The 21257-nt window shown below is 37.4% G+C and overlaps 2 protein-coding genes across 4 annotated transcripts in view; one reads left to right on the plus strand and one right to left on the minus strand.

Moving 5' to 3' along the window:
* Positions 1-5569, plus strand: part of TRIM24 (tripartite motif containing 24) — a 94050-nt gene extending 88481 nt beyond the window's left edge. Inside the window, exons 16-20 of the mRNA XM_041751060.1 lie at positions 456-784; positions 1608-1740; positions 2794-2868; positions 3817-3966; positions 4770-5569. Of these exons, the coding sequence (XP_041606994.1) occupies positions 456-784; positions 1608-1740; positions 2794-2868; positions 3817-3966; positions 4770-4979 (897 nt within the window). The 3' untranslated portion in view covers positions 4980-5569. The remainder of the gene's footprint in view (positions 1-455; positions 785-1607; positions 1741-2793; positions 2869-3816; positions 3967-4769) is intronic.
* The window catches only part of SVOPL (SVOP like), a 102632-nt gene that overhangs the window by 7364 nt on the left and 74011 nt on the right, over positions 1-21257 (minus strand). For 2 of the 3 annotated variants that reach the window (XR_005987319.1, XR_005987318.1), the window contains exons 16-18: positions 16339-16452; positions 15697-15864; positions 14019-14132 (exon numbers count right to left, since the gene is read on the minus strand). Coding sequence is in view for 1 of the 3 variants with exons in the window: in XM_041752153.1 (XP_041608087.1) it covers positions 15853-15864; positions 16339-16452 (126 nt within the window). In the remaining 2 variants the exon portion in view is untranslated. Of the gene's footprint in view, positions 1-14018; positions 14133-15361; positions 15865-16338; positions 16453-21257 lie in introns of those variants that run through there. The other variant, XM_041752153.1, reaches the window with a different exon arrangement.

Genomic DNA, 21257 nt, shown 5'->3' on the forward strand with positions numbered 1-21257 from the left:
AGATTCATTTTAAAGTTATTGATGACTCCTGCAGAATTGAAATTAATTCTAAGAATTAAAATACTATACTTTTCTATGAATCATAAAAATTTCAGCAGTAGGCAAATTTTGTGTCTGAGTATAATAGCTCACTGTATTTACTATTCATGTGGTTGACTCTCCATTACCCACTTATTCTCCCGTTTCAGCAAATGAGAAGATATTTCTTGTATTATCCACACTTCCTTTCTGCTGATTGTCTGTTTTAATGATAGTTTTTAGTAGAGGTTCATGTCTTCTTTACCACTGGGGACCCTAATAACAGCAATAAGGCTGTTCTGTTCTCATACATATTCACAGACTCTTTTGAGGTAACCAGGTGCCTATAGCAGAGGAGTCTATGGTCCAAAATTGCAATAGTACTAATAAAGAATGTCAGTTTTGAGAAAGAACACATAACTCTTCTTTCCTTGCAGACCAACTATCCAAGAAGCATACTCACTTCCCTACTCTTAAATAGCAGTCAGAGCACTACCTCAGAGGAGTCTGTGCTCAGGTCAGATGCCCCTGATAGTACAGGAGATCAACCTGGACTTCACCAGGAAAGTTCCTCAAACGGGAAGTCTGACTGGCTAGATGCCTCCCAGAAGTCACCCCTTCATGTTGGAGAGACCAGGAAAGAGGATGACCCCAACGAGGACTGGTGTGCAGTTTGTCAGAATGGAGGGGAACTCCTGTGCTGTGAGAAGTGTCCCAAAGTATTTCATCTTTCTTGTCATGTGCCCACTTTGGCAAATTTTCCAAGGTAAGATGGTACTCGCTTCCCTTTCTCACATTCTTTCACTATAATAATTAATGATCATTGTAACATAAAACCTTAGATATGTAAATAAAAGTTCACTTCACACAAATGTATACTCCAAGACCTTCAACATGGGGTTTTCAGTACTCTGCTTCCCATTCCCTGTATTTCTCTAAAAATCTAGTCTATTATGAAGAAGAGGGGGAAAAAAAAGCCAGTCCTTCAAATTATTACAAAGCATTACCCTCAAGAAGAGTGATCCTTATGCATAATAATTGGCACAATAATTGCATCGTATTTGCCAAGCATTGAGCTGTATCATTTACAAATATCTCAAGTACATTTTCAAACCAACTCTGAAATGCTGCTGCTGCTGATGATGATGATGAATAGCAGCCATTGGGTCGATCCTTAGTTCTTCAAAAACTATACTTCTTAAAATTTAATTTCACATTTAAAGTTGCAATAACAGTAATAAGAGCATTTCTTCCTCATGAATCATTTCGGGGAAAATGCCAGTTTTGCCCCACATCAGCCATAAATTAATGTGTGTGTTTAGTTTTAAGTGTTTATTTCGTATATGTTTCATGCCTCGTTGACTAGACTAACATTTACCACTTTGGCCCTCACATTGTATTCCTGCTGTTAAGCTCTCCCAGCATGGTGCTGTGTACATAGTCAATATGCATGCAATAAATCCTCAGTGATTAAAATTCATGCCAAACAAACAAATCTGTATCATACATGGTATGGAGGAGGTGGGAAAGGAAGATGGTGAAGAGAGAAATGATGCATTAGGAATTCAGAAATACTTTATCTCCCACAGTGGAGAGTGGATTTGCACTTTCTGCCGAGACTTATCTAAACCAGAAGTTGAATATGATTGTGATGCTCCCAGTCACAACTCAGAAAAAAAGAAAACTGAAGGCCTTGTTAAATTAACACCAATAGATAAAAGGGTAAGTTTTTTTTTTAAACATTTTTTTTTTGGTTAGGTGGATTATTGTAATGCAGGTGTGCCTTCATCAAATAAGTATATATTCAATCAAATTTTATACTGACCTCTTTTTTCTTTAGTTTTTTCCACAAGAATATAGGAATCTTGAATAATATAACTTGTAGCTTTTTCTGGTTTTAAAAAAAAAATCACAGTACTGTCTATACATTTTCTAGAAGCTTTAAAGGACTATACCTGAACAAGGTAAAGAATTTTATGTGATCTGTGATGGTCCAGGATTTTAGTCTACCTTTAGTAAATTTGTTTTGTTTCTACTATAAATAAGTTTTCTTCCTAACTTGTTGAGAACTGGCACCAAAGAGATGAGTTTTTCTATTTACTCTTTCTGGAGATAATTCCATTTTTTTACCAGATGGTACTGTGTTTACCTGAAAGCCAATATAGTTAACTGTAATTGACATTTAAAGCTACTACATCAACACTTATATAGTTTTAAAGAAGTTCTTTGCTAAAGTATTAAGTAAAATAATCAGTATGAAAGTTACTGTGCAAGAGGAACCCAAACACGCCCTACCAGTGCTACATAAAATTTAATGGGATATGCCTCTCAGCAGAGTAGTAGCAAGTGTGTGGATAGCACCATGTGCATTCAGAGAGGCAGCTTTAGGACTGGACACACCAGAGACAGGGCTTTGTCTCTGGATCTCTTGATGTACATATTCTCTTCTTGATTGACTCTTAGTAATCCAGGATACAAATTGGAGAGAGAAGTGGAAATTTATTTTTAAAGAGCTTCAAATAGGTTTTTCATGATTCTGCTTTTTCGTTCCTTCAAGAACTACTTTCATTTATCACATATACCCCAAACTGTTCAAGAGTACATTTCAGTAAATGACTGAAGAGATCAAAACTCTAAGTATTGATATTTTTCTGGTATTCATCTGGTTGTAATTTGGACTGTATTTTGAGACCCATGACATTGATATTAAAAATAAGCTGTGACTTCATTATTTTCTTATATTTTAATGTTATTTAATTTTATTTTTTTGCTTAGAAGTGTGAACGCCTACTTTTATTTCTTTACTGCCATGAAATGAGCCTGGCTTTTCAAGATCCAGTTCCTCTAACTGTAAGTATTAACATCATTTTGTGTATTTTTACAGAGTGGGATGATTGTTTTTTTTAGTAAGTGCGTGAGCCAGGAGTAGGGGTATAGAGGGAAAGAGAAAAAAATCTTGAGCAGACTCCATGCCTAGTGCACTGTTCAGTCTCATGACCCTGAGATAGACCTGAGCCAAAATCAAGATTGGACGTTCAACTGACTCAGCCACCCAGGCACCTCAGACAGCTGGATGATTTTTTTTTTTTTAAGATTTTATTTATTTATTCATGAGAGAGGCAGAGACACAGGCAGAGGAAGAATCAGGCTCTCCACAGGGAGCCTGATATGGGACTCAATCCCAGGACCCCAGGATCATGACCTGAGCTAAAGGCAGAAACTCAACTCCTGAGCCACCCGGGTGAACCCCACAGGATGATTTTTTTAAACTTAATTTATGAGAATGTAGGTTCTGTACCATTCTTTAGTAGTCAGTTTCCTATATCTGAATCTTAAAGGTTTATTAACACAACTGGAATGCTTTGAGCTTGAATACATTTTGTTTACAAATTGGCCCCAAACTTGTATTCATTTCTCATATAGTCTTCTCATCTAGTGTATCTTACCTGTTCTTCTCTGGAATGATTTCTTTTGTTTCTCTCTCAAGGCTTAGGCATATATCCTACATTATTGGGGAAAAAACTTCTAATTTGAGATAAAGACTCCCGAAATTCTTTGTACATATTTTGATTTATATAGGTCTAGACTTCAAATACTAAGCAAACTATAACAGTAGAGGAAGGGATGTGTGTGTCGTTGACTCTAGAAGGTTTGCTGAACAGGTTTCTTTATCAATGACATAACAGTACATGAAAAAGTAATGAGAAGAATCTGAATTTTATTCTCCTGCTTGGAGAATTTATTTAGGACAGGTAGAATGCAATCATTTTTGTTACAGCATCTCATTTATTTTGAAAGGTGCCTGATTATTACAGAATAATTAAAAATCCGATGGACTTGTCAACCATCAAGAAGAGACTGCAAGAAGATTGTTCCATGTACACAAAACCTGAAGATTTTGTAGCTGATTTTAGATTGATCTTTCAAAACTGTGCTGAATTCAATGAGGTAAGAAGAAAAAGCAAAAACACAAACAACAGGAATGGAAAAGTAATATTAAACCACTTTATCAACAAAAGAGATGAAGATCTATGATAACATAAATTTCTAGAGGTTCTAGTTTGTCAGGGAATGAAAGGTAATTAGGAAGACTATCCACATTCCTATTTGAGGGTTTATTATATCGTAAGTGGAAAATCAAATTACAGCTGACAACTTGAAAACAATTTAGAAAATATTTTTATCTAACCTAGAAGCATCCCTTGTCATTCCCATTTTTATTTCTTGAAATGGCCCTTCCAGACTAAAGTCTTTTCGATGTTGATCTTGAAATATTAAAGATGTGGTCTCAATAACTCTGATGTTTAAATTTTCTCAATTTTTGATCTGTCAGTTTATCTAAATATCTGTCAGACTTAACAGCCTTTTGTTTATGGTTTTTCCTCTATATGGTCCTTGTTCTAGAGTTCCGCATTTCATTTAATTTGCTTTAAAAAGCACTTGTTCCATGACTCTGTAATTATGGCATCTGTTTGATAACTTCAATTTGGTAATACAGTCATATAGCTATTGCTACTTGATAGAATAATCCAGATGAGTCCAAGTCTTTTATTTACTTCTTATCTGACCTTCTCTAGACTTTGTCTAGCCCCAGACTATTGTTTACTTTATATCAGTGATGATGCATAAACATTTTCCCAAAACTTGAATTAAAAGGGAACAAAAATGTGAGAAGTTTACTTTTTTTTATTGCTTATTAACTGTCGAAAATACTGTATTTTTTAATTCATATTTTTATTTTTATCCAACAGCCTGATTCAGAAGTAGCCAATGCTGGTATAAAACTTGAAAGCTATTTTGAAGAACTTCTAAAGAACCTTTATCCAGAAAAAAGGTTTCCTAAACTAGAATTCAGAAATGAATCAGAAGATAATAAATTTAGTGATGACTCAGATGATGACTTTGTACAGCCCCGGAAGAAACGCCTCAAGAGCATAGAGGAACGCCAGTTGCTTAAATAAGCAACACCAGTGGCGTGTGCTGGTTTTTAGATTTTTTGTTTTTGTTTTTAAAAAACATTTTGTCGGTAATTTTAACATCATTACAAAAAGAGTTTGTGACCACTCTGTAAGTTTTTGATGTTTACTAGTTTTTTATTTCCTTAATAAACCATTTCTTTTAATCTTCTTAAGAAAGAAAAAAAGGGAAGGTAGGAAAGAAGTAAAAGGGAGGGTGAAACAAGGGAGGAAGGAAGAAAGCATCAACAACAAAAAGACATTCTTCCTACTTCTTGGATTTCAGAACTACAATTTGGAGTGATAGCAACTATAGAAAGGAAATAGAGTATGTATGAACTCTTAAGTTGAAAATTTAATGTGGTTTGGATGTGTGCATTAATCCATTTTTAGAAAATACCACTACCCGTTAATTATGGCCCAACTATGAGTTAGGTGTACTGTACTTAAGAACAGTATTCCATGAACATGAGTGGTAATAAGAGTTCTATCCTAGAATGCTGACTGGTGCAACGAAAAAGTAGATTAGATGCTATTAAGGCACCTAACAGTATATCATGTAAGATGGTAACTGTATTAAAGAAAAAGCAGGAAAACAAATGTTTGATTTTTGTTTTGTTTTTTTCTTGTCTGTAGAGGTGTTTGGCATAGCAGGTGTTCAAAGCCATTTTTCGTACATTTCTAAATATAACTTCTTCCACTGAGGAAGTAAGTGTACAATGTTTGGTTTGCTGTGTGTCTCTGTGTGATTTGTTGTTTGCTTTTTAACTGTGCAGGTGATCCTTTTCTAACAAGACTCATTGTTAGTGGTAACTTCCCAGAAAGTGAAGTAACAACAGTGTGCGCCATGTTTGATGTGAGGATTCTTCAACATATATCCTATTGGGCATTAAATATAAGTTCCCCCTGAAAGGGGCTAGTTTTGTGGTTTTCATCTTTCTTTATAATTTGGAATAAAAATGTGTTGTGGAATTTGGCAGCAGGCAGTTGGAGGGAATTGTAATGAAAATTTAATTTTTTCTGAAGCTTCTATTTCCTGTTTTTCCAAGTCAGAACCTCAAATTGACTATTTTATCTGACCTTCATTCAGAATTTCATTTTCATTCTCTTGATAGAGATACAAAAGACCGCTCTTCTGAGAGTAAGCATGGTGTTAATGAGCCAGACAGACCTGGCTAGTGGAACTGACATTCATTCATTCCTTTTGCTTGTTCAGTGTCAAAGAAGGAAACTAAATTAAGATAAAAGGGAAAAAATGGGCCATTTGCTAAGTCAACATTTGACAAAATATTTACACATGAAGTTTTTCAAAGTAACCTTTATAAAACATTAATTGAGGAAAGTTTTCTCTTTAGGCTGATAGAATAAAAATATAGCTGAACTGAGAGAACCTCAGTCATCTTTGGATCATCATGGTATCATCTCCCATGAATTACACCTAGAGAACTTGCTTTTTTCCACAAGGTATTACTTCTTAAAATTGACAATTTGAAAATATTCATTGGGTTTTCATATATTGCTAAAGATAAAATATAAGAAAATTTAGGAGCAATAGCTGTAGACTTAGGTCTTGTCCATAATATGTCAGTTACTTATTAATGGTTAAAAAATTAATCACTTTTCCAAATATATGTTTCTGAATAGTTGTTACATTATTGTGAATATGACATTTACAGTCTCCAAAGACTGAACAAATTTTGATAACAGTACATATACCATTTAATTGTCTTTTTTTTCTAGCATTTTTAGCTCCGCAGCTGTAGAGATTTTGCTAATAAGTTTATTATTGGTATCTCAGAATACTGTTCTTCTGACCATTTGTTCTTCCATACTTAAAACAGTTAAAACAGCAACATAGATAAGTTTTGAGGAGGATCACAAAGGGAAATAGCACAAATAAGGGAGAAAAAATATATAATTTCTTAAATGTATCTGAGCCAGAATTTCTACTAATGTGTCCTAGAACTTTCACTGTTATATTCAGTCATAACAATCTTTTTTAAAACAATGTTTCACCTTTACCATTTTTTTGCTGATTGAAAGGCAATTAAGACCCATCTTTCCTATAATTGTAATAATATAAATTACATCCCTTCTTAACAAGCACCTGTGTGCCCAGGTGGATCCCAGCCAAGTAGCCCTTAAATTCTAATAGAAGTAAGGTATAAGGTGAGCTTCATTATACCCCAAGCTCATTTAGAGAGCATCTTCCCAAAAGTTCAGTGTGATTCAGACAATCTTGACTTAAGCTTAAAACACTCCAATGTTTACTCGGATCAAAAATTCCAAATTTCTTTCTGGATTTGGAACCCAGAGCCCAGTGTCATGATCCAAGATCCTGTAACGCGAAATGTGATTGCATTGTCACCATGTGGGGGGGCTAGGATTTACCTAATTCCAGCTCATCAAAAGCTTTACCACATTTCAAGCATTTGATCTTTGTGGCATAAGGCAATAATAATCAGAATACATTTGTACATGAACATCTAGCAATGCAATTATTTTGTCCTTTCAATTAACAGGCCTTGCTTATCTTCTGAATGGAGGGGTGGGAAGTTGGATGTGCTAAAAGGAAAATGTCCTTTTCCCTTGGTCGTTTTACTTGCTTTTCCAAGCTAAAGAATAGGCTCCATATTTTACTCCTATACCGTAGTATAAATGCAGTGTAGTTTAGAAATACTTTCACAGAGGTTCACTCCACAATGAAAAGGGTAAGTGTATAGCTGATGGCTCCATTTATGAATTTGTATATTGTATTTCAAATTCCTATATTGTAACAGTGGTTAAACTTATAAATTTGCGTTCCATGAACAGACTAGTTAGACAATGAAAGGAGGAACCCTTCCTCTTGCTGAGGCCTCATCCATAAATTAAATGTGAATCCCTAAAGTTGCTACACGTGAACAAAAGGTTTTTAGGTGTAAATAGAAGATGTGCTTATTTTCTGTTATGAATGAGAGAAATTGAATGATCTGATTGGTCATTATGGACATAACCGTGAGTTCAACCATCTGATTTCTTATGCAGTCTCTCCTTTTAAATAACGTGTACATATTTTTTGAAATATTTTATAGCCTCATGTAAATTAACAATATCTTTTTACATATATATTGCCCTTTCATCTTGGGTGTGAATTTAGTCAGTCATAATTCACATGGTGGTAGCTCATGTTCCTGAGTGATAATATTGCTAGCCAATCAGACCACTGATTTCTTTCCCCACAAAGATTTGCTTATTGTGAAGGACATGGGAGATAGTAGTCTTTGTTGTTATTTGGTCTTTTTTAATTGGGGATGGGGGTCAGGGGGAACGGTGCTTTGATTTTTAATAAAAATTAGCTTTGATGGATTTTTACTGTGAATGTTTTACCAGAAGGAATTTTAATGGAAAAATTAGTGTATGCCGTTCAGTAGAATCTTAGCTAGTATGAGTCTCTCTTCATTACTATCTTTGTGTGTTCCTCCATAAAACTAATACATATAGGGATAAGCTATTAGTCTATAAAAAAGAGGAAAGTATCCTTAAAAATTCTAACAAACATATGCATTTTACCAGCCTTAAAAGATACACAAAAAATTTTACAAACAGGAAGGAAGGGGGTGTTAAGTAACTTTAGTTGCTGATTCCCACCCCCCTCAAAGTAGGAAAACCAAAGATGTCATGAAAAATTCTCCTTGTCTAAAACCCATTGGAAAAAGAAGGGGAAGACAGAGTAGGAACTTTTACAGGTCACTTTGAAAATTTACCTCTTAATTTCACTTATAAACTTTAGGAAGTTTGATTCTCAGACATGAACAACTGTTTTTAAAATTCACATTTGGATGGGGCACCTGGGTGGCTCAGTAGGTTGAGCAACTGGCTCTTGATTTCAGCTCAGGTCATGATCTCAGGGTCCTGGGATCAGGCTCTGCCTTCAGTGGGTAGTCTGCCTGGGGATTCCTTCCCCCTCTCTGCCCCCACCCCCTTCACAAGTGCTCTTGCTCTCTCAAAGCTTTAAAACTCACTATTGGTGGATATTAAATAGATCTTACTTTAATAAGTAAGATCTACTTATCTTAGAATGCTGGGGATAGCCTTCTATTTGATTGAGTTTTTAAGTAGAATAAGTACTAATTTGAATTCTAAAAATAGCCCTTACCTACAAATTACAAGTTAAACTTTTAGCAAAATTCTCTTTCCCATATTTTCTAATGTAGATGGAGAAGAAAGTATACTTTAATACTTTAATATCCTCTGCCATGTATCAGAATACTTATGTGAATTCTTTGTGTTTTCTAATGCCTTTAAACCTAAGACAAATGTGCTAGAAAATTCATCTGGATTCTTTTCATTGCTAATGATTAAAACCACATTATCGGGTTTTGGCAGAGGGGATAGAATATATAGATCAATGAGGGTTAAGCACTTCTCACCCTTGGGATGGGAATATATGGACCTGAGAAGAGGCATTTCTCCAAAGAAAATCATGGTGTTAAGAGGAAAAAAGAATGGCAACAGACAAGAATGAGGCACCATGCTTTAACAATAATATTGGTTCTCTAATTGACTTTAGAAATTTATTGATGAGGGTATAAAAGCCCAAAACACAGAAAGTCTAAAATAAAAGTTTCAGCATTCATATTACAGGATGAGTTTTCACCATTGTAGACTATGCTTTTAAAGAGAATTTCTTTTCTTATATGAAACTACTAGGTTCGGGTACATGGGTCCAGTGAAGCATTAAACACTTAAGGTCGTGAATTCGAGCCCCATGTTAGGTGTAGAGATTACTTTAAAAATTTTTTTTTTTTTTAAACTATTGGCTTCAAACAAATTCAGCCCCTGCAGAAAGCAAAATATACTTTATACAGAGATTCCAGTTATATTAGATTGTAATACCTCAACCAGTATTCTTTTGTAGTGGGCTTTGAAGCCAAGAAAGTTGTTACAGGTAAGTGACTTGAAATTTGTTGTCTTCCATTTCTACTAATGACTAAAACTAGTAAGGAAGATAAACAATACACATGCGTTTACAAAGGATTTCTCGAATTTAGTATTCAATTAAAATTACGTTAATAAAATGTGCCGTAGACTAACTTAGTATCTTCCAGGGCACCTGGGTACTAGGCTGGTGAACAACATTGTAAAGTTCCTCAAGCCTGGAGGGCCAGAGTTCCTGAAATTCTTGAGAAGGTGCTTGAGCATCAGCCTTGTCATTGTTGACTGTGATTGTCAATCACTATTTTTTTTTAATATTTTTATTTATTTATTCATGAGAGACACAGAAAGGGAGAGAAAGAGAGAGACAGGCAGGCAGGCAGAGGGAGAAGCAGGCCCCATGCAGAGAGCCGGACGTGGGACTCGATCCCGGGTCTCCAGAATCCAGGCCCTGGGCTAAACCACTGGAACCACCCGGGCTGCCCTATTTTGGGGGTTTAATTATAAATTGTTGCTAACATCAGCTTCAGGATTTTAGTTACAATTGGGGGGTGGGTTGTTTGGTTAACCTTATATCCGTAGCCAAGACATCTTTGCATCAAAAATATTTGGGCCTACAACTTTCAATAGCCATACCAAGGTGGGTTTGTAAACTTTTAAAAATGACTGAAGAAAACAAATTTAGGGGATTCAAATGCACACTTTTTGAAGTGTAGGCAGTCTCCATTCTCAAGGGTCCAGGGAACTGCAAAATGCAGTAAGCGGCAGGAAGCTTTCATGGGATGAAGAATAAAGAACAAGTATCAGAGCCCAGAGTTGGCTTGGCATTTGGGGATTGGCTGGCTGGATATAGTGTGTTTCTGACCAAGTGGAACATTTATGGCGACATGGACATGAAGTTTTGGTTAGGTATTAAGGCACATAGCCTGAACAGAGTCCATCTTGGACCTAAAAATTTATTTCTGTAGCTCTTTGTCCCTACTTTTGATCATCCTCTTGACAATTCAAAAAGTTTGATCAAAAATAACATGACTGTCAATTACCATTGGCTCTTCAGGTCTCACTGTAGTATTCAGAAAAGATGTCAGGCTTGTATTTTTTTTTTTAAGATTTTATTTATTTATTCATGAGAAACAAGCAGAGGGAAAAGCAGGCTCCATGGAAAGAGCCCGATGTGGGACTCGATCCCTGACCCCAGGATCACACCCTGAGCCACCCCGGTGTCCCTAGGCTTGTATTCTTGAGGCTGGAAATGTTCTTGCATTCTCTTGTTTTATTCAGATAGATTATCTATTAGCTAGTAAGTGGCTGCTCACATGCATTTAAAACTTCTCAAAGAACACAGCATATTAGAGAGGCACTAATTCTTATCAAAACAATGCCTATGGTTTGCAGAGTGCTCCAGAGTCAAGGTTCCTGTTGATGTGGGATGGCAAGCAAAATGGTCAAAGAATTCTTGAGATTATTTTGATGCAAAATAGTGCTTTTATTATAGCTCAGGAACAGGACCCTTGCACAGAAAAGGCTTTTTGCTGTAGGAAGCTGGTGGTTGGTTATAGGCCTAGTGCTCAAGGGGGAGGGCATGTGCAGGCAGTATTAGATCATAAATGTCTGATTTTTTACTTGTAAAACTACTTTCACAAGATTCCTCTGGTGCTTATCATTTAGCTCAGAATTAACTATTGGTGAGATGTACAGGCAGTCATAAGATCCTTTAAGAATGTAGCAATCAGTTCATATTTGATCCTTATCAAAACTATGCAGGTTATAGGTCATCCTTTTGGGCTAAAGGTGAACATTTTTCTGCTTCTATCCCTCATCACTGTCCCAAACCAACTAGAAATCAAGGAGTGATCTTATAGAGGGGGCTCTTTAAGCCAGTTGACCTGCTTAAGTATTCCAGCTAATTGTCTACTTCCCTAGAACTGTTGATCCAGTGAATTTGTTTCAGAGAAAGTGAGGCACTGGAAATCGGGGAAGTCTGTGACAAGTATAGAGAACTACAAATCACTAGCCTGACAACAAATCCAATAGTTGGAGGTTGCATTACTTCCTTTGTTATGGCCTGAGCTGTGTAATAGTATCCTCCTTGCCAGCCAGAACAAAGCAAAAAGGTGGACAAAAGAATCATTAAAATCTTCATGATACAACAATTAGAAAAAGGGTGGTCAGAGAGGGAAGAAGGAATGGAGGAACAGTTCTTGCTGTGGTGTGCTGGGAGGAAATGCTTTAGGAAGAAAAGCAGACCTTTAGATAGTCAATTTGATTTTGAATCTCAGGTGTTTACATAAGACCAGATGCCAGAAGGAACCTTCATGACAAAAGACAAATTTGATTAAAGGTCGAATGATGATTCATTATAATGGAATTATTTCTGTGATAAAACATTTTAAGATAATGGGAATTAGGAGTAATAACATACCAGTATATGTCAAGTTTTTAGGAATTTAAGGTGATTTCTGAAACATTTAACAGTTTATAACATCAAGACTAATTAGTTAAACTTTTATTCTAATTCCTTATAAAAAAAAAAAATCTTTTGAAATGCCCAGTAGTCAAAAAGACTTTGTTTAGAATTTGATTTGGGGGAAATCTTGTCAAAGATACCCATTTAACTGAAGTGACTTTAAAGGCAAATAACAGAAAGTTACATAGTTTTTTTTAAAACTTTAGTTCTTGTAATAATGAGAAGACTGGGTTAAATACTTGAAGACCTGCTAAAGACACCATGAAGCATGGTCATTATTTTTGTAAGACATAAATTCTTTAACCTACCTATACCTGGGTAGATTCTTTACTGTAAGAAAACTGTCTACTTTTGATATTAAAACTCATTTTTTAAAAACTTAAATAGGTAAAGTTTTCCATTAATTTTAGTTTTCCCTTGACTGTTTGAGGAATCACTGGTAGCAGTTTACAGAATCCCTTAGAGTCCCATCAACCCTAACCTGGTGGATGGAATCTCGAGGTCCCTCCTTTCAGAGTAGATATAGGGGAATTCAAATTTGATAAAAACCTTTGAGGGACGCCTGGGTGGCTCAGCGGTTGAGTGTCTGCCTTCGTCTCAGGGCGTGATTCCGGGATCCGGGATCGAGTCCCACATCGGGCTCCCTGCGAGGAGCCTGCATCTCCCTCTGCCTGTGTCTCTGTCCCTCTCTCTGTGTCTCTCATGAATAAATAAATAAATAAATCTTAAAAAAAAAAAAAGACTTTGAGGACAATTTTCCCCCACGTCCCATTTGATGGCACCAATCTGTGGGCCACTGTTTTGATGATGGACCCCCTAGGATGAGTGCAACAGGGGAAGCCCAGCTGTTGTCTTAGGTTTCTTGCTTTGGAGCTGTTACAATTTTAAGGCCACTAACTGGCCTCTTCAGAGTAAAAGGCAATTAAGATAACGGATGAGTAGACTGATTACTCATGTAAAGGAAGGAAGAGGGGAGTTGAAGGTGGCCCATCATGTTACAGCCTTCTTTTAACTACCTCTTGTACCTAATTTTATTAGCCTTTTGCACTGAATCAGTGAAATTATTTTGGAATTTTGAAACCTCTTGAAGACTTCTAAATACTAATTAAAATAGGTGCCCTCTTCTGGCTGTTGATTTGGGAACCCTTCCTGTTAAGTGCACTTCTTGTCAGTAGATCTTCCAGGATCACAGTTCTTGGACATTAAGTAGGTATGCTGGAGGGTAGAAGACTCAGTTCTTTGAAACTTGATCTTATTTAAGTCTTGGGTCTCTCAGAGCTAAATTAATACCCCAGAGGGCTTGGGAATGTTTTAAGTGTTCCACCCATGCCCACCAGTGGTGCAGCTTTGGCCTCCAAGATTCCAAGTAGCAATGGCTTTGAATAGTCCAACTTGTGCCCACTTCGATTTTGTTGTGCCATTGGTTAGAACTGCTCACATTTATTTTCCCATGTCTCCCAGCAGTTTATGTGAAGGACGTACTTCAAGGCTTTGGGAGTTCCTAACTGCTGCCACCCCTTGCAGACTCCCAATATAATTGTTGTGGTATCTTTCTAGGAAATATTTTTTTCACACACACACATACATTTTTTTAAACACAGTTTGTTTAGATCAGAGAGTTGCACACAAGAGAGCAAAGCTCAATGCCTAGAATTACTTACCCATGGCCGTTGGTTTTGATGAGAGGAACAGTGAGCTCAGAGGATTCAGCAGGCTCCTTGCCTGTGTGTCTTACTGCTCCATAGGCTGTTAGCAATCTGCTTCTGATTCTTGTCCTTGTTGCCAAAACCAGTTAAAAATGACTAAAGATGACAATTTAGGTGACTCAACCCTTACTTGACATTTTATTGAGGCAGGCAATGTCCATTCCCAAGAGTCTAGAGAACTGCAAGCTGGGGCAGAAGGCAGGAAGCTTTCATAGGATAAGAGGCCAGAGTTGGCTTGGTGATTGGCACACTGAACACAGTTTCTAGCCAAGTGGAACATTTACAGAGACCTGAAAGTTACTTCAGTTTGGTGGGGCACCAGGGTAGCTCAGTTAAACGTTTTGTTTTGTTTTTTGAAAGATTTTATTTATTCATGAGAGAGAGAGAAAGAGGCAGAGACGCAGGCTCCATGCAGGGAGCCTGACTCAGGACTCAATCCCAGGTCTCCAGGATCACGCCCTGGGCTGAAGGCAGCGCTAAACCTCTGAGCCACCCGGGCTGTCCAACGTCTGACTCTTGATTTCAGTTCAGGTCATGCTCTCAGGTGGTAAGATCCAGCCCTGCATCAGGGCTCCACAGGCAATCTGCTTGAGATCCCTCTGCCCAGCCGCTAGCTCTTGTGTGTGTTCTAATACACAGATTTCAGTTTGCTCGTATGGCCCTATGGGAAAGAGCTATTCCATTTTGGGCCTAGGAATTTGTTTCAACAAAACTATGGCCTGTTAGACTGTAAAAGAGGGCCAGAGGTTAAATTTGGCTGAGAGAAATGTTTTTTACATTTTTTAAGGCTGAAAAGGTGGTAGAGGTGTGTGACAAATTTCCTGTCTAGCCTTATACAGATATAAATGGCTTAAAGTTAGCAAACTATCTCTGGTTCAAATAGGAATGATTTGCACCTCTATGGAAGCAGGCGTATAAACCCTCTCACACACAGTTTGCTAGTACAGGGACACTTAATTCTGGTTGCAGTGAGTTCTTTTTCCACTGCAAAGTGCAGATGGGAGGAGTAGGTGAGACAAGCTATAGGATTGCTAGTTTTAGAGGTGAGGTTTCTACAATAAGCCTGAATAGCAGTAAGAGTACATCGAATCATAAAAGGCTTGGGTGTTTTCTTTCCACACCATACCTAACCTAGTAGAGTGGCTTGCAAAGATTTGATGTCCTGCATGCAAACAGGTGCTCAACAAAGGGCAGATAAGTAATTGTGTGATGTTGGAAAGCTTGGTGCACTCTTTAATTTTTTATCATGGGAATCAAAGATTCTCCCATAAAGCAATGCAATTATAATAAAAGCAAGGTCTGGGGAAAGACTCATTTATTCCCAGTTTTTTCATGATTATATACAAGACTCGTGCTAATTTAAGCATATTTTATAAATAATTTTCATCAACACAGAGGCCATAATGTAAAGAAATGCCAATTTTAATTTTAAATTCGTTTTGAAAGGCTTAATGATACAACCCCAAGTTCATGCCTTAGCTACCAAATTTTAGGCCAACTTTTGCTACAGGCCTCATGGGAAAATATCAAGTATATGTATGTTTTCTTTAAGAAATGTTAATAGATTTGATGTCAAAGAAAGAAAGAAAAAAGCTAGTCTCCCAAGAAAGATATCAATATAAAGTTTACCCACCTCATTCTCTTGTGCCTTATTTTTCAAAAATACACCATCAACTTTTTAATTACCAAGTAGTATACAAAAATTAAACCAAGTTTTTAAAAATGTCCCACAGCTCTTTGTAAAGATAAAATTTATTTTTCTTCGCTGGTAGACATTAGTCAAAGGTCTTCATTTAATTTGCTGGAATAAGAAGTGATTTAGTAGATCAGTACATTTAAGCAGAAGATAGCCTTCTTCATTCATCCTCAGCTGTCTGGCATTAGAAACTAGTAATAGACTTCTTAATAAACTTGTAAGGAATTCAGACCCTAGCATTTACCCTTGTGTACCTGACAATGCCATTGGTAGCTTTGTTAATTCTAGTGTAATAGAGACCTCATTCAGAAAAAAATCACACTATAAATACCCTCTTTCAAGGGCTTAGCAAAGATTTGGAGTGAATCCTTGGTCACTTTTATTTCAGTACTGCTCAAAGTTACGTGCAAAAAAACTGGATACCCAGGTATTTTTACTGGAACGCGTTGAACAAGTAGCATTGTGTTAGCACACACCTGGATGTCTTGTCTGCTTCAAAGAACTTCCATACTCCAAGTGCATTTCCTTTGGTCACAAGATGGAAGTTGAGAAAACTTAAGAGATTTCTGCATCACTTACCTGCAGGGCCCGTCCTTTGGTCTCAATGGGGAGAGTAAATGCAGAAATGGCACATATGACACAGACCGATGAGAAAAGACACAGGGCACCCAGGAATGATGCACTCATAAGAACCTGCAAGTCACAAGGAGTGACTCAATTTACTATGCCCCAGTCACTTCTAAATGGAGTTTTATGTCAGAGGGGAAATCATCTCTCCACATACAGGAATGAATGTCCTTTGCAGCCATTCCACAAATTGTGCATTCCTGACCTCTTAGGTCTATTATTTGCTTGGGCCCAGCTATCGTAGGAGTTTTGCGTGACCCTGTGAGTTAGGACTGACGTTAACACGTACTGGCCAGGTCAGGCCTCTGTACCCACTCCTCATATCTGCAAAGCAAACCAGTATCTGGAGAAATAAGAGATCTGATTTTCCCACACTTTCATGCCAGTTTAGTTTGCTCAACTTCTAATGCTCATTTTATGCATGACTCCCACAGCTGAACATCAACGTGTCTCCCTTCAGTTCTGACAGGATGAATTAAGAGAAATGGGTTTTTTTGGAGATAAAATATAATGGTCTCTGAAAAGATAACACAGCTATGTTCATGATGCTTCATGTATGATGATCAATATTTGGTTTGATGTCCATTTTTCCACATTGAGTAGATTTCTGCCAATTTATGTACAGCCTTTAGGCAAGACCATGCTCTTTTACTGGCTAGTTCAGACACTCCCATCTCCTACATCTGTTAACATAGGGCTGCCTCAAGTTAGCAAAAAGCCAAGCAGTTGGTAGTTGTCAACTAATCTCACAAGAATGGTTACATGAACAGCCAGGCTCTCTACAGTCAGAATACTGCAATTTGGTCAGACCTAGAAATAAACAGGTCTAGTCTAACTTTTGTTGCAAATGAGCCTAAAGTAAGGCCTGACTGCTTGTCCAAAATTGCATGTAGATCCCTCACAAACTCTAGTGCTATGCAAACAGAACCCATGATATAAACTTCTAACTACAGTGTAGTTGGCCTAGCAAGGGTGAGGTATTACTTTCTAATTTATTTCCCAAAATCAAATAAGTTACAATTTTCCCCCAACAAGAATTTGGGAAACTAGGCTCAGATATGGGAAAAGAGGTAAGAACCAAAAAGAGACCAGGCAGTTGAACCATGATCAAAGCATACCATAGTTAAGCATGTGTCTAGATGTCAATCCTAACATTTCTCCTTTCAAACTACAATTCCCACCACCACCAGGCATGAATTCTATCCTTACCTTATACCCTTTGCAACAGACTTAAAGTCCTAGGTAGTGTGAGACATGATAGGTTCAATTTAAGTTACATGATTACTCTACTATGTAGGATCAGAAAGCGTGACTGCTGCCCCATTTTTTTTTTTTTTGTCAGGGAGCGGGGGTGTGTGTTCATAGCAGGACTCAAGCAATGCAGTAGATGTTACGGGATATTCTTCTAAGTAGTTCCTTTCTGCCTAAGTTACCCAAAGTCAGTTTCTATTGTTTGCGTCAAGAACTCTATTGCCAGGTTATAAAAATCACCTGAGAACTTTGTTACAATGCAGATTCCCAGGCCCCTCTTTGATTCACTATATCAAAAAGATCCATCTGTTATTAATCTCTACTTTTTTTTAAATTTGGACTTTATTTTTTTTAATATTTTATTTATTCACGAGAGAGAGAGAGAGAGAGAGAGGCAGAGACACAGGCAGAGGGAGAAGCAGGCTCCATGCAGGGAGCCCGATGTGGGACCTGATCCCGGGACTCCAGGATCATGCTCTGAGCCGAAGGCAGACGCTTAACTGCTGAGCAAACCAGGGACAAAGAGGGACATTACACAGTGATGAAAGGTTTAGCCACCAAGACAAAATTATAAAGGTTTACCAAAAGCTTCAAAACACATTCAGTAAAAACTGAAAGATCTAGATGAATCTACATATAGTTGAAGACTTCAGTACCCCTCTCAATAATTGATTACTAGACAGAAAATTGGGGATATAGAAGAATTTATATGCCATCAGCCAACAGGATCTAATTGACATTTACAGAACAACTTTCCCACCGGCAGCAGAATACACATTCTACTGCGCATGGAATGAGTATTCACTTACACAGACCATTTTCTGGGTGCATAAAATGAACCTTAAAAGATTTAAAATCTTATGGGTGCCTGACTGCCTCATTCAATAGATCATGAGACTTTTGAGCTTAGGGTCATAAATTCGAGCCCCACATTGGGTATAGAGGGTACTTAAAAACAAATCTTAAAAAAAAATCTGAAATCCTAGAATGTGTTCTAAAAGGGTATCAAACCAGAAACAACAGCAACATCTCCACGAAAAATGTGTGGGACATAACTGATAGGGACAAAAATAAAATAGGTATAAACAAATGTATAAAATGTAGAAAATTAAAGAATACATAAAATTGAGTAAGTATATTCAGTTCTTAGAAAAATGTGAAAGTATACTCAAAATAATCTGTAATTCTAATGGATTCTCAGTCAGAATCCCAGTAGGACTTTTGAGTCAATTTTGGGGGTGGGAGAATTGATTCTAAGGTTAATTTGAAAGAACATATTTTAAAAAATCAGGAATTTCTGAAAATATGTACAGGTGAGAGAATCTGAGGGAAGTTATTAGCCTGAGTGGCAATAACTAATCATTAGCATTAGGATACTGGTGCCTAAATAGATCCAAGTTTAGAAATTGGGTTTATTATAACAGCAGTATGGTAAATCGATTGAGAGGAGCCAGACAAAAGGATGATTAATGGCCTGTGAACAACCCACAAGGCATTGTTTTGTTGCTTTTTAAAGCTGAATTCTTACCTCAGGCCTTAAGCATAAATGGTGAAAAGATCAAAGAATTTGAAGTTAAAGATGAAACACTGAAAGCCTTTGAACTTGTGTTGTCTTATTTTTAGAAATAATGGATGCATGAATGATGAAGGCCAGTAAGCATGACACAAAACACTAAAGTAAAAATGCTTGGTAAGTTGACTACATAAAAATGTTTAAATTTTTATGCCAAAAAATTTGATCGTAAAATCAAAAGACAAACCACAAACAATGGAAAAATACGTAGTATAATAATGGCTAATGGCCTGTAGGAAATTTGCTAATCACATAAATAAGCAATTGCCAATATATATAAATGTATAATAAACAGATGAAAGATATTCAGTTTCTTTTTAAAAAAAATTTTTTTAATGTATTTATGATGGTCACACAGAGAGAGAGAGAGAGGCAGAGACACAGGCAGAGGGAGAAGCAGGCTCCATGCACCGGGAGCCCGATGTGGGATTCGATCCCGGGTCTCCAGGATCGCGCCCTGGGCCAAAGGCAGGCGCTAAACCGCTGCGCCACCCAGGGATCCCGATGTTCAATTTCTTAATAAAGTACAAATTAAGATAAAATTTATTGTCTACCATATCGAAAAAGTTTTTTTTTTAAGTTTACCATCCTTTTTGACGAGGAAGGAAAGAACACAGATGCTTATGTAAGAATGTGAGAGCCTGGGTGGTGCTGTCACTTAAAGTGCCCAACCCTAAGTTTCTGCTCAGGTCATCTCAGGGTAATGATCAAGCTCCACATGGGACTCTGCTCCTGGCCTCAGGTTCCTCATTCTGCCTAGGGTCTGCTTGGGATCCTCTACCTCTCCCTCTGCCCTTCCCCTCATGTTCACTCACTCCCTCTCTCTCTAAAAATAAATCTTAGAAAAAGTGTTAATATGTTATATAAAGGAGTGCATATTTTTAATAGAGAAGACAATTTGACAAGATCCATCACAATTTAAGATAACATGTATTTTGATTTAAAAATTATCCAACAGATTTTTCTGTTGCATTATTTTGTATAATGCTTTCCACTCAGACATATCCCACAGTCATTCCCACAACTCTCTGCCCTATTGCAGTGGGGAGCCCTCCCTAACCACCCTAGCTAGCAAACCACCCCCTTCACTATCTCCCTTCCCTGTTTTCTATGTTTCCATAGCATTCATTATACTAACATATTAGCAAAACACTTGTCCCTTGTCCATTCTCCACTAGAATGTAACTTCAAAGAATGTGGGACCTTGATTTGTACAGCATCTAGAACGTGAAAGAACTCAGTGCTATTGAATGGTGAATGTAGTTGCGTACACGCAAAGGTGTGGTGTGCATGATATTCAGTGTCCCATTGTTTGTAAAAGCCAAAAGAACACAGAAATGATGCATTCATCAACAAAATAATGGTTATCTAATGGCACATCCATGCAATGGAAATCTATGCATTTACTTGAAAGAATGAGGTTCATCTACAGGTACTAACATAAACAGATTATTAATGTAAAGGCAGTTGCAGTATGTAGATCTATATGTAGATAGGTGTGGATAGACGGATAGTTTCTGTAGGTGTGTTTATATACAGGCCTAGCTACATATATACTCACACAGATGTACATTTATAGTGTAAAGAGGAGTCAGACTCCATTTGATGACTGTGCCAGCCCTTAAGCCTCACCCTTCCCTCCTCTTCTGCCCCAATTTCTGAACAAACTGGTGAGAACGCCTGCGTGCCAACAAAAGATCCAAACCAACCAGCGCCTGCCCTAGTGTGGGAACCCTCCCCCCTAGCCACAATAAAAACCCCAGCCAGTCTCCTTGCCTTGCCCTCTCAAGGTCAATTAGGATCTACCTGAGAGGGCAGCCTGCTCTCCGAGGGACCTCAACTATGTAATCAAGTAAAAAAAAAACCTGTTCATACCCTGGTGATGTGTGCATGAATCATCAATCCTGACTTAACGATGCAACTATGCAGGTGGCAGGGTTGGGGGGAGGCCCCTCTGTCTCCACAGGTGACTCTAATGTGGATACCAATAGATGTAGAGAGATAATGCACATATTCATGAAAATATGTGTACCTACATATATACATG

Source organism: Vulpes lagopus, chromosome 4 (genome assembly GCF_018345385.1).
Source record: "Vulpes lagopus strain Blue_001 chromosome 4, ASM1834538v1, whole genome shotgun sequence".
NCBI lineage: Eukaryota > Metazoa > Chordata > Mammalia > Carnivora > Canidae > Vulpes > Vulpes lagopus.